The sequence below is a fragment of the Centrocercus urophasianus genome, unplaced genomic scaffold (genome assembly GCF_019232065.1).
Source record: "Centrocercus urophasianus isolate 14NV4802_14NV808 unplaced genomic scaffold, USGS_Curo_1.0 seq_9, whole genome shotgun sequence".
NCBI classification, from domain to species: Eukaryota; Metazoa; Chordata; class Aves; order Galliformes; family Phasianidae; genus Centrocercus; species Centrocercus urophasianus.
Window position 1 is genome coordinate 22,431,585 of NW_024885532.1, and position 13,686 is coordinate 22,445,270.

Here is a 13,686-nt window from a genome sequence, read left to right on the forward strand (position 1 = left end):
AGTTTGTGTACTGCAGTCTTAGACAAGGCCGTTTCTTGCAATCAAACATTTTTATGTCTTCTAGAGAAGGAGATTAAAACAGGCCTTAATGTAATTGGAAGCAATGATCTAATACTTCCAGCTTAAAGGCAGCCTTAATGCAGCTATAAAATAGGTGAGAATGCATTTAAATACTGAATAGCTTTGTTCACTCTTGCTCAGTTTAAGCTACTAGTATGTTTAAGAACGTACATATTTTTAAAGAATATGTAACATCTACTGTAACATTAAAAAAATAATAGCCAAATCCCTAAAGGTTTACAGCAAGTGAAAAACTTGGCAAGATTCAGTTTTGCCCACACCACTGTTTAATAAGAATCAAATAAATGATAGAAGCAACTCACATCTTTTGTATCTGATACAAGCACATGCACACCAGTGTGTGGGCACTTATAAAAATATAAATTAAATCCTCACATTTTCTTTAATAATAATTATTTGAACATAGAATAGTAACATTTCACTGAAGGCTTATGTACAGGGAATCATAGGAAAGCACTATAGATAAGAAAACTGCATTAGTGTTTTGAAAAGTGAGTTTGAACTGGAATTCATATTCAGGCTACTGCTTGAAACCAATACAACTGTCATGAAGCACAAGGCAGATGCAAGGTAAGCCAACCACACTGAATTGTGCAGTCAACACCCTGTATTAGTGTGCTGGTTCTAAGCAGACAAAAGGATAACAAACTTCAATCAACCAACCAGTGAAAACACCCTTGTGAAATTGCTCTCTAGAAGGTTTTTCTTCTTAAGTAACTTGACCAGCTTTGTCCAAATCCAGATCCATGCCAGACTGCTGGAATAAGGAAAGGGATTTGGAAAGCAGAAGTAGAGAGACACCCATTCAGAAATTCCAGACATGCATGAAGGGTATGGGGTGGTGGTAGAAAAACCCATTTATAGTAAGGAAAAGATACACATACAGTTTTCTTCAGTTTATTATCAGGCAGTGTTATAAACTGCTAAAACCAGACATCTTCACATTATTACACCTGATGCACCATAAAACAGGTTTTTGTTAGTGTAAGAGGCATACTACAAAACTTGCAGAGAACTTCACACAGAAGTCTTTCTTTTTTACCACATTTATTCACATCCAACATTATGAATTCTGCATACAAATTGAGTCTTTTCTTCCATCTTCTACAGATGCTTTCCAACCAACCAGTTCTAAAACATCAATACCAACAACACTGGTAGTGGGGTATCAACTAGAAAGAGCCACTGTTGACATCTGCTTAAGACACACACACTTCCTGCTGGACAGCTGGTTGTGGAATTTTACTATCCTCTGTCTTTTCCTGCCCAGGAACTTGGCACACAGTCTTGCGTTTGAATAACCGCAGACTCAACCTTAACAAGTCACTGTCCATTGCTGCAGCATTTGTGTAAGTTTGTTTTGTTGCACCCTGTTGAAATTGAGAAAAAAAAAAAAAAAAAAATAGAGAATAGTTGCTTTTAACATGCACTGAGAAACGAACCTGAACACTCTCAATGGTTACAAGTTTAATCATACGTATTCGTAAGAAGTATTTGGAGAACTGCAGATTTTTCTATTAGCACACAAGACCACAAAACCTACCATAGGGTCAGAAATGGATGAGTATTTCTTTTAAAAATTATCTAGGTTCTTTTAATTTGGAAGAACAGAGTCTAATAATTCATATAAAAGAACGTGGACTCTCAAGCAGGAAAATAATTCAGTGACTGCCTTTGAAATTGTATTTTACCCAATTAGTTTCATTACTCACTCTCCAAATGCAGAAAGTGTCTCTTCAGAATTTAAATGTTAAAGTAAGAAACAATTTAAGTCCCCAACTTAAATTAATCTTATGGCATTATTAAAACGTAAACACCCTTTAACTTTTCAATAAAATTCTGATCTATTATTTAAAGGACTAAGTCTGCTCCAGAACAACAAACAGCTACTAGAAAAACTCCCTCCCTGGAGAAACAGTACTATCTACTTCCACATTTTAACCAAGCTCTGTAAACAAATCACTTGCCTTTTCATTCTTCATGAGCTGCTTACGAATTGCAGAATCCCTTCTAAAGCACAGAGCTTTACAGCAAGGACCCAGATTGCTGAGAAGACCTGCTCTCTCCTCTTTTCGTAGGAGTGCAGCCATGTTCAAGGCTCCCAGTTCATGTTCAAAGAGGTTTTCTGCATCTACAAAGATTAACAAATACACGGTATTTTGGAATGGTAATATACAATAATATACATTTACTGGAGTGAAAAACAATCTTGAAGGAGATTTAACAACTAGCTTATTCTGTTGGTAATTATGCATTCTAAAAAGTACAAAGCTAGCACTGTGATTTGTAAAATAAAAAGGAACAAATCTTTCACCAACCAGTTATAGGTTAAATGATGGTGTACTCGTATGTAGCTTCAGCACTGGAAAGCAGTACTGGCACAGCACTGCAGAGAAACCTAAAAATTAAGTGACAGCTCTGAGACAGAAGAGGCTATGGCATTCAAGGTCAGATATGTGTGAAGAAAGGTGTTTCCTGCTAGTATTTATCAGAAGGTTGGTAAAGTTTCACTTCCCTGCAAAGCATAGGATAATTGTACCACTGTCAACATGGGATTTCAGAGGCTATGTAAGAGTGAAAGACAGCTCTGAAGAGTACATCATTTATCCATGGCATCAACAAATACTAGTGAACTGTGCCCCACTTCAGGTCTACCTAAAGCATCTGCTAATAGCACTCAAAGAGCCAACATTAGCTCTTTACTACAGAAAAAAAAAGAAGTGCAGCTATAGCAATCAAAGTTGCTTTTTCAGATGGCTCCTAATGCATATCTTCTGTAGTACCTTTTTTCTTTGAGATGTTGGCAAAGACAAAAAGAATACATGTGTCTGGACTGTAGTATATTTATTTATAAACCTTTCACAATAAATGGGAAGATACTGAAAATATTATGTTCTACCTTTAATAGTCCAATGCAATCTTCTCTGTATAGCAAAAGATGTGTGTTTGGCTGAGAATCCTAGCAGGAGACAATGCATGTGCTTGAAAGCATATTTCACATGTGGTAACTTTGATGAGCAGAAAACTGCACACATCAAAGGGAAAGTAATGGAGACACTTCAACCTCTCTTTCTCTCTGGAATAAAGTCTCCTGCATCTGAATACACTCAAAAACAACACAGAGTAAGTGCCAGAGAGACATCTACTATCACATCTCTCCTGAATCTTATTTCTAGAGATGCATGCAAGGACTGCTGAGGTGGTTTCAGGTAATATTTTAAACAACCAGGTGAATTCTGCACTGCGGTTCTTGTTGCAAGGAATGCCTGAGAAGAGCTGTTGAAGTATAAAGGGAAATTACAGCTTACAGAGAAAATGACATTGTTCCTACTAGATCAGACTGTTTGCAAGCTCAGGAAGATAAATAGTGTGTTATATCAGTTATGGAAATTCCTAGGCATAAGACCTAAGATCGTTTTTTAAACCAGAGAAAAGTAAATACTGCAAAAAAAAGAAAGAAAGAAAAAAAAAAAGAAAGAAAGAACTGCAAAAAACAAAGAATGCTTACACAACTGCTGGAATTAAGACACTAATCTGACTGATAGGCAGCTGTATTAGATTCCTGAAATACTTATGCAGTGTTCAGCATACACTTGTTATGGCCTGAAAACATGAAAGAATGAACTAGTACTCATTTCATTAAACACTGTTACTAAGAACAAAAAAGACAAGTTTAACCCCTTGAGAAACAATTACCTTTAGGTTTCTCTAGTGCTTTCTGGCATGTCTCTTTAATTTTGGTGAAGAGTTCTGGTCCAGCCAATCGCTTGGAAATGCCAACTCTCAACATAACAGCACCTGGCGTGAACTTCAGGAGCGCAGCCCCAGCCTCTCGTGGTTCTTTTGGCTGCTTTGGCATGAGACTGGACCAATCAACATCTATAACATCCACAGGATCTGCAAAAACATTGACAGAGAATGAGTTATCACATCATTGCCCCCTACCACAGCTGATTAGTTTCACAGGCTGCATACATGCATCTCCTGAGAGCAATATCTATCAAAAGAACATTGTTCTTGAGTTGTCACCAAAGAGAGTTCCTTAGAAACTTCAAATAAGAGCACTCAAACTCACTTAGACTGGTGAGAATAAGGTGGGTACAATTCCTTAAAGAACATAAACCTTACTGGATTAAAATCAAGACTCCTAAAATTCTACTTCATGTTGATCCTAACAACTTTGTGAAAGGCTGCTTGGACTCTGCTTAGCCAGCAGATATGGATGCATCACTCATGCATTCACAGCAGTGACAGTACCACTGATGTGCTATGATAGATCCAAATTTCATGCTTAAAAAGCTAGTAACTCAACCCTGGATGCTGTTCTTCTGAGAAGAGAGATGTATTAGATATTGAATGACTCATAGAACTATGGATGTAAAGTTATTACAGAACATATGAATGCTGATCATATAACTGAAACTACGACAAGTAGAAGACTCCATGTTTCCCACTGCATCTGCGAAGCATTCTAGCAATGATAAAATCTCTTCCTAAAAGTATCAGATCTGAGTAACAATCAATACCAAACAGGACAAGTAAAAACACATTTATAAAACTAAACCTCATCCTTCTAGTTATACAGAACATAACAAATATTACTTCAAAACATAGCTCTCAGTACTCTATGCTTCACAGGCTTACCTGACCACTACAGGACAAATAAGGAATGCTGAGAAGCACAAACTGCATTCTGAATTCAGAATACTATCTGGAATACTATCTGCAATACTATCTGGGAAGAACAAAGTAGCACTACATGCAAACTGATCTAGACTTTATTTTCAAATAATCACAAAGAGGTTTTGCTATACTTTTACCAGGCATCTTCTCATCTTCTTGTTGATCCTCCCTCTTTTCTGCATCACCTGCCAGAATTTCATCCAGTTCATCATCACTGATTGGTTCGTATTCTCCAGCACCAGATGCCAGTGACTGTACATCATCAATCTTTGCTTCATCTTCTCCTCCTACAGAGACAGATACATACTGTAGCTTTAAAGGAGTCATCCTTGTTTTCCAAACGTGCTTTAAGCAAGTTGAAGAAAAAGAAGTTTGCTAAACTAGCTTGGAAGTTCTATGGGATGAATATATTCAAAACGAATATAGGTATTCACTCATGGAGGCAGAAGAGTTATTTCTCCCATGTACAATACAGCAGTTTGAATTTGTCACATCTTGGTCAATTTGTTTTGTGCAATAATAGTCAAACTACATACAGAAGGCCATACTCAGAAGAAATATATGTTGATTATCTGGTATGCAGTTAATAACATAAATCTACGTTAGTACCAACACAAATTCTTCCAGATGATTTTCCACATGAATGCTAGCTCAAATACTGAGCACAAAAGCTTTTCAAGACAAATAAGTAACAAAACTCCAAAATACAAGAGTGTGTGAGATAGACTGATGTGAGCAATTATTCTTAGAGTTTTTGATTCTTAGTGGAAATCACAAGAGTTTGAAGAAAGCTGTGACAAATTTCTTCAGTTGTTGCAGTCATATAGTATGCACATACAAACAGAACCATACATCTCTATGTGTCTATGTAATTACCTGTGATGCATGCATAAACAAGTTCCTTAAAGCCAGAAAACACAAGACACTCAAATATTGCATTCTGCAAATCATGAAAGGTACATCTGAAGGTACTCGTCTCATTTCCAAGCCTGAGAGACTTGACTGAAGCATTCAAAAACCCAACTGTTCAAAATTCAGACTTTAAGACTCCCCTGCCAAGGTGCTTGCCAGTTGTGCAGTGTAAAATAGACAGAATTTGTAAGATCCTTCCATGTGGGTGATTGTTCTATCTTCCAATTTCCTTATCCAGAATGATAACTGCTTCTGTGTCAAGATGCAATCTTTCATTTTTTTTTTTTCCCTTCCTTTGTAAATGCTAAAGGAAATGCCACCTTAGCTAACCTAAACACCAGCAAAACAAGTAAAATACATGCTAGGAGAGTGTAAATTGACTTTTCAGACCACCTGGCAGTGCTTTGGAGGAAGCGTATACCATCCTGGGCATCATTTAAACCTACTCCTGCAGCAAACACATTAAGGTTCAACACACCACCATAATTAAGTAACTATATCCTCAAATATTTTCCTAGAAAATAGATTAAATTCATTCAAATAAATTCCAGACATATCATCAGATCCGGAAATTGTGTTCAGTTAGTTGTGTATCTTCTTTAAAATGAAAATATGGTAAATATGGTAATCTTTGAAAGATTTCATTTCTTACAACTGGGCTTCATGAAGAGCAGATTGTGCCTGACCAATCTGGTGCCCTTTTACAATGGAGTGACAGCATCAGTGGATAAAGGAGAGGCAACTGTCTACCTGGACTTGTGCAGGGCCTTTGACACGGTCCAGCACTACATCCTGATCTCTAATTAGGAAAGGGATGGGTTTGAAGGCTGGACTATGCAGTGGATAAAGAACTGGTTGGATGGTTGCAGCCAGAGAGTTGTTGTCAATAGCTCTACATCCAGGCAGAGGCTGGTCATGAGTGAGACCATCAAAAGATGGTCCTAATGAAGGCTTCCCAATTAAGTTGTAGATGCCCCATCCCTGGAGGTGTTCAAGGCCAGGTTGGATGTGACTCTTGGCAATTTGATCTAGTGCCTGATTTAGTGGCTGACAACCTTGTCTGCAGCAGGGATACTGGAACCAGATGATCTTTGAAGTTCCTTCCAACTTCAGTCATTCTATGATTCTATGATAATTTACATCACTTCCTCAGCACTTAGATTCTTGCTTCTTTTGTACGTTTATATTGGTTAGCTCTATTTCCAAACTCCCTCTCCTGGTAAAGAAACTGTTTGTTCCTTACTTTACTATGTTTTCCCCGGTACCATTAGGGATAGCAACCTGAAGGCTGCATTTAGTAAAAATAACTCAGCAAAGATATTTTTGGACCATTCTGCCAAGCCATAAATACATTTAACCTACTAATCAGACAATTATTTCTCCACTAATTGGACTATGCAGAAAAAAAATCCCAAATAACAGTCGCAAGTCAACACTCATTTTTTTTCACTCATTACCTGTCAATTCCAAACTAACAAACAGATCTTAGAATAGTGTACCAAAGCAATTAAATTTTTGGCATTATTCTTCAGCAAACTGGCTATGCAGAAATGTTACACCTTGGCAAAATTATATCTCATATCATTTATGCTTCTTTGACTCAGTATTTCTTTAGAAAAAAACCAACACTAATATTCACATAATTAACACTAAGACAATGCTCATTAGAATTCTCCCTCATCCTATTATGCCTACAGATAGAAAAGCTGGAGCCAATATCCCTTTCATTAACAAAGCTTTCTAGTGTTGCTCAGTTCAGCACTGTGCTAAAAAGGAAAGAATAAAATATCTGACAGTCAAGGTGCTTCCCCAGAACATCTCACCTTCTAGACTCTCTACCTTTTCAGCCTCATTTCCATCTTCAAAACCTTGTAACGATCCTAGATCTTTGTCTGGTCTTTCCTTCTCTGAAGCTGCAGAATCTCGACAAACACCGTCAAATTCTTTTTCATGATCTCTGTCCAGTTTTGTTTCACCGTGCTTTGTTGATTCTTTTTGAGAGGAAATGTCCAGAGTTCTGTCCCTCTCTCTTTCAGCAGTATCAGGCAGCTGTCTGTCTCTCTCTCTGTCCAGCTCCCTTCTCTTCTCCCTCTCTCTCTCGCGTTCTCGGAGTCTCTCCCTCTCCCTGCTCCTTGGCCAGTCTTTGTCGATGTCTCGGTCTCGATCCCAGTCTCTCTGTCTCCCCTCTCTCCTGTCTCTGTCTCGCTCTCGATCATGGTCATGTCGATCTCGCTCCTGAAGCCTTTCCCTGCTGTCAAAGGACCCAGATCTGGAGTGGACCTGACGATCTGACTCAGGAGAACTTCTTCTTGAACTGTGGCTTCTTGAATCTTGACGATCTGGTTAAAATATTTTAAATACAGGCATGACAGCAGCTCATGAAACCTTTTTGCTACACCAAACTATTTTAAGGAGTCTGGTACGAAAACTGACTTCTGTAAAGTATCATCTGCAAATTAATGATATGTCTCAAGTCTCAAAAAAGAGATTTTTGGTGGCTACTTTCTGATGATTTTTGCTGCTACTTTCAGCAAAACTGAAGTACATAATTTGCTCAGAAGTCTAAGCAAGAATAGGAAATAAAGAAGGAATCATCTCAAAATTATTTTCAAAACATGTTTTTTTAAAAGCTAAGGATTCTTGGCTAGCAAATGATAAATTCAGAGATCAGTTATGGCAAAAACCATTATAAGAGTCAAAACTGATTTATGAATGCATATTTTATGTCTATATTTTACAGAAATTTTTCAGTCATTTTTTTATAGGAACTACAGAAATAAAATAAATCGTGATTCCTTGGATCTGCAATAAAGATGATGTCCATATGCACTCTATGTATCTCTATGCATAGTATCTCTATGAAGAATCATGACAGATCCTCAGCAAAAACAGCTCCTCAGAACAAAACGGATCCCTCTCCCAGCATGAAGGGACATTTGCATAGATCTCAGACTTTCCACATGAAATTGAATGTTGATAATTCATTAAAAACACTATTTCAATAAAACCAGTTCACTGTTCCGTTAGCAGAAGGATTTTCTCTTTCAGTTTCATCTCTCCTAGAAATTACTTTATCCTCTAGACAGCAGGAGCTGCCAAATCTGGCCGAATGCTTTGATATGAACACAGTGGTAATAAAGCTCATTGAGAATCAACTTTTCAAACATGGTCTAACACTTCCAGGAATCTTGATTCACTCTATGAATGGCAGAGAACTTCCTTCTCCCCTCATACTGATCACAAATTAAGAGACTATATAGCCATACAAGAACAATTTGGGATTTGTACCTTCACACTTCCGCAGAGAATGGCAGATCCAGACTCACTAAAAAATATATTTTTACCTGAAGACGTGCTGCGACTGGGCTCCCCTCTTTTCAACTGATCAATTCTGGACTTTCGTTCCCCAGTGATTTCTAAGCTTTTCTTCTCTCTGTCCCTGTCCCTAGAGGTACTGTGCAGGATCCTCTTCCGTCCAGTCTGGTCATCACCACTGCGATGAGCTGACTCATTGGAAGGGGATCGAAGTCTGCTTGAGGCATGGCTCCGATTGCTACCAAGACTGCTGCTGCGCTTCTGATCCACAGGTTTACGATGTGATCCATCATCTATAGTAACATGTGGGGCTTCCACCTTTTCTACTCTCATCCTGTGACTTTTTCTATGGGATTCCTCAGTGCTTCTTTCTGGAACGACAATGTCACCACGTTCTGGGACATCTTCATCGGACCAGTCACTAAATGTTGTCTCTTCTCTTTTCTGGGGGACTTCTGCCACAGCTTTCTCAGGTGGTGCTTCAACCAATTCCTCTTTTGTGACAGGAGGGGTTCTCGGGCCTTTCTTCTTTTTATGATGTGGAACAATTTCTTCATCAGAAACCTCAGAATCACCCTTGGATCTCTTCCGCTTTTTCTCCACATTTTTCTTTTTCTGACCTTTCTTGGGAGAAAAGACCTGGCTTTCTTCAGTCGTTGATTCATTAGTGTACCTTTCCACCCCACTGTCATCTTCTTTCTTTTTCTTTGTGGCCTTTTTCTGTATTTTAGACTTTTTCTTGCTGTCATCGTGCATTCTATCAGAAGCATCTCTTTCTTCAGAGGGACGGCGTCCAAGACTCTCCTGAACTCTGGACCGGGAGCCCTCTGAAGAATCTGGTTGCTCTCTCTGCTTATCTGATGAAGAAATTCTCTCTTTAAACTCTGGTTCTTCGTAACGCCGGGAACTTTCCTTTCTGTCTGATTTTCGTTCTTCTTCTTTCCAGCGGCTCTGTCTGTCTTCTGCAATGTGAGAGGGACTCAGTGACCGGGACTCCTGTGGTCGCACAACCTGGCTCAGAAGTCTGTGCTTTTCATCTACAAAAATGGTAAAAAGAATGTACTTGTATCATTTAGAAAGGAGAACAGGTGAATATGTGGCATCTTCTGCATGCTAATAGGTATCAATCAAAACAAATAATCCATCATTTCATTTACGTATTTTGTTTTCTTGTGTTTTTTTTTTTAACGTGCTGCAACAGCAACAGACTACTTTTGCTTTGGTAAGCATGCATCTTAACAGACATGGAAGGGGAAGAGGAGACTTACAAAAATCTTCTTTGTGGCTTTTTTTTCTATGTAAGACTGCAAGTTATTTTCCATAGGCAAAGGCTACTTACTTTTATCATCTCCACTGTTGTAAGCATCACTGTCAGGAGAGTGCTCACGGCGACGTTTGGGTGACTGACGAGGGCTTGGACTGCTTTCATTTCTGTGACGCTTCCTGCAGAGCAAATATTTGTAGTCAAATTCCTTGAGGGTTCTTTAAAGAAAACATTAAATAATTGAGTTTATCATCGATCGATCCAATCTCTGAAGCATAAGCACCGCAAACATAACACACCTCATACAAGATAACATGAGCAAGGATGCCAAAAAGTTTTGTCGCTTTCTAAGTTATTTTAAAACCTGAAGTATTCTTTCCTGTCATAAACATGTAAAGTAAACAATAAACTAAAACTCTAATACTTCAAACAACTTTTTTTTTAACAAGAAGGTATGAAAGAATATTAAAATCACTGTTTTTCCTGTGGCAATGATCCTTGCAATGGGCTGACCTCAGCTGGCAGCTAAGCTCTAACGTAAATGTTTACTTTTCCCCCCCAAAAGGGATGGAGGAAAGCTAGATTAACTATAGAGCTCCACAATTCTGTCACACAAAACCTAGTATTATTTCCAAGCAAAGCTGCAACTCAAGACAACACTGCATTGCTCATTATTGATGTCACAATGAGAATTTTATTGTACTAGATGAAAAAAAAAAAGAGAATGAGTGGCATTTACTTAAGAAATAGAAACATCACACATTTACTTGGGTACTGTTCATGCCTTTCCTGTGTAGCCTTCTGGCGCTGAAAAGTCAACAGTGCAAAGGGTAATGTATGTTCAATAGAAATTTAATGAATAAAGTCATGAACTCCAACCCAACACAGCAGCTATCCGACTCATGAAAATTCAAAAGGTACCACAGTCTGCACTAAGTGTGTAATGCCTGCACTATAAAACCAAGGCCACACAAGCACACTTAGAAGAGGAAATGGTATGTTCTGATTCAGTCGTCAAATCCTGAGTTGTTCCATGATTTTGCACTAGGAAAGCACCATGCTAAGTACACCAACACAGCATACACACTGATTTTGTAGCTACTGGCCCATGACACATAGATACAGGGAAGGCGTGGCTCTAGACTGCACCTCTGCATAAACATGGCATCCTCTCTCCTTATGATACTGCCCTGCTCACTAACTGACTGACATCAACACTAAAAGGCGTTTTTCTTTTGATTGAAAGAACATTCAGATCTACTTACTTGGACTTCCTTTCTTCATGGACATCTCTCGAGCTTCTTTCTTCTCGAATATCTTCTCTCTTATCCCTGCGGTCTTCTCTCCCTTTGTCTTTGTCATCCCAGTCTCTCTGGCGCTCTCTTTCTTTATCCCTGTCTCGACCTCGCTCCCTTTCTCGTTCCCGCTCGCGATCTCTTTCACGCTCTCTCTCCCTCTCTCGTTCCTCCCTCTCTCGCTCTCTCTCCTTCTCTCTTTCTCTTTCTCGTTCCCTTTCTCTGTCATGGTCCCGGTCTCGATCACGCTCACGATCCCTATCTTTGTCCCTCTCTCGCTCCCTCTCTCGTTCCCGAGCACGATCTCGTTCCAACTCCCTTTCCTTCTCTCTCTCTCGTTCCCGGTCTCTTTCTCTCTCCCTCTCTCGGTCCCTCTCTCTTTCTCGCTCTCTCTCCCGGGCCCTTTCATCTCTCCTATCATCACTTCGGTCTACCCTTCGTTCATCTCGTCTTTCGTCCCGCTCGAGGTCATCACTTCGTCCTTGATGCCGTACTGGTGAGCTTGCTCTCTGATCTGTGAAAAGAGGGAAGTTTTGGTTACCAAGTGTTACATGGATGACATATACGTTACTTGCACTGCACTAATAACATACTGAGAGTTTTTGTTTTGACAATATTGACGATATTGGTTTGCATTAAAAGAGAAGTGACTCCCTGCAGAAACCTGGGTATTCTCTTGGGGTGAGAGGGATACAAAAAGCAGTACTACTTTTGACTTTTTTATCAGTATTTCAGGGGGGATCTTTCCTTACTTTAGAAAGAAGTCACTAGGAAAATTTTATTTTCTATCAGATGGTTCTGAAAGGGTTCAATAGGTAATTATATAAACTCAATCTAGCTACTATTACCACATGATGGAATCATTCAAAATCTTGTACAGGATCCTGGAAAGCTCAGAATGACATAGGCATGAAAACGAAGTATTAGAACTTCTTTAAGAAAATGTTACCTCTAAAAACCAAGCATCACAGGCTTACAAGAATTCACTGCATTTATTTTGCTTCAATTTTTTCTATATATCTCCTATATATCGCCTATCTCCTCCCAAAAGAGATCCCTGCAGAGAAAGGCAAAACCAAATCCAACTGAAAAGGAGAGATGATGACGAAATACAGAATACATACCTGCCCTAAGTTTTCATGTGTCTTCAAAGAAGCTGAGTTTTTCAATGTTCAGACAGTGGATCAGGGTTATCAAGAAAACTACACTCATATGTAGAATAACTGATCCAGAAGGACAGTGAAGCTTGATTATCTAGGGGCATTTGCTCAGTGGAGATCTACAGCTGAAGTTTAGCTGCACTTTATTACTTCTTAATATATTTTATTTGAACAGTTTGGTAAATTTTGATGACTTTGTAACAATTTTTGTGCTGATATTAGAGGTATTTCAACAGTGAAAGATCAATAAAACTTATTCCACTATACATACCTGAAGCATTATACAACAAACACAAACAGTGGAAAAAGAGTGAAGGCCATCACTTTGAGCATACCTCCCCATAAACTGAAACAATGCCCACCAGGGACAAGCAGGCAGCATCTGAACAGGACTTAGTCAATAAAACATGCACATTTCCATTGGTTTAATCAATTTTAATGTCAGAGTGAATTAATAATGATTTAATGCTCTCCCGTTAGCAGGTAAAATTAAAAGTAAACTTGAATGACATTTCTGCCATAGATGTTAATACTTGTTTTTACAGATCTTAAAACATCAGTTCATGCAATTGGTTCCACGATAGGTTTCATATCCTTCAAACGGTGTCTGTAACTATATAAGATGATATATTGGGCATACCTAGTACTAAGTTTTAGACAAAAGTTCTGCAATATTTACTAGGTCAGGTTTTGTGACAAAACATAGACACAAAACATTTACACTACTCAAGATACCTGCAAGTGTATTAGACATTTGAACATGGAACATCAGCACTTCTTGAACAACCTTATTATATGAAGCACCACTGCAACAGTGGTTGGGTATACCAACCTAGGTACTTCAGCTGAATTAAAGAGAGATCAAATACACAGGCTTGCATTTTAAAATCACACTGAAAAGTTTCTTTATACATCACTGAACAAAGCACCAACAAGAATCTACCCTGATACCCCCCCAAATGACAAATTTTAAGAC

General features: G+C 38.6%; 1 protein-coding gene across 5 annotated transcripts in view; it reads right to left on the reverse strand.

Annotated features, from left to right (window-relative positions):
- Positions 1–962: 962 nt before the first annotated feature.
- Positions 963–13,686, reverse strand: part of ZC3H13 (zinc finger CCCH-type containing 13) — a 44,740-nt gene continuing 32,016 nt past the window's right edge. For 2 of the 5 annotated variants that reach the window (XM_042838709.1, XM_042838708.1), the window contains exons 13-20: positions 11,521–12,064; positions 10,331–10,473; positions 9,021–10,028; positions 7,500–8,015; positions 4,896–5,051; positions 3,778–3,978; positions 2,049–2,212; positions 963–1,451 (exon numbers count right to left, since the gene is read on the reverse strand). In XM_042838709.1, coding sequence (XP_042694643.1) covers positions 1,281–1,451; positions 2,049–2,212; positions 3,778–3,978; positions 4,896–5,051; positions 7,500–8,015; positions 9,021–10,028; positions 10,331–10,473; positions 11,521–12,064 — 2,903 coding nt within the window. In that variant the 3' untranslated portion in view covers positions 963–1,280. The remainder of the gene's footprint in view (positions 1,452–2,048; positions 2,213–3,777; positions 3,979–4,895; positions 5,052–7,499; positions 8,016–9,020; positions 10,029–10,330; positions 10,474–11,520; positions 12,065–13,686) is intronic. The other 3 variants (XM_042838711.1, XM_042838710.1, XM_042838712.1) reach the window with 3 other exon arrangements.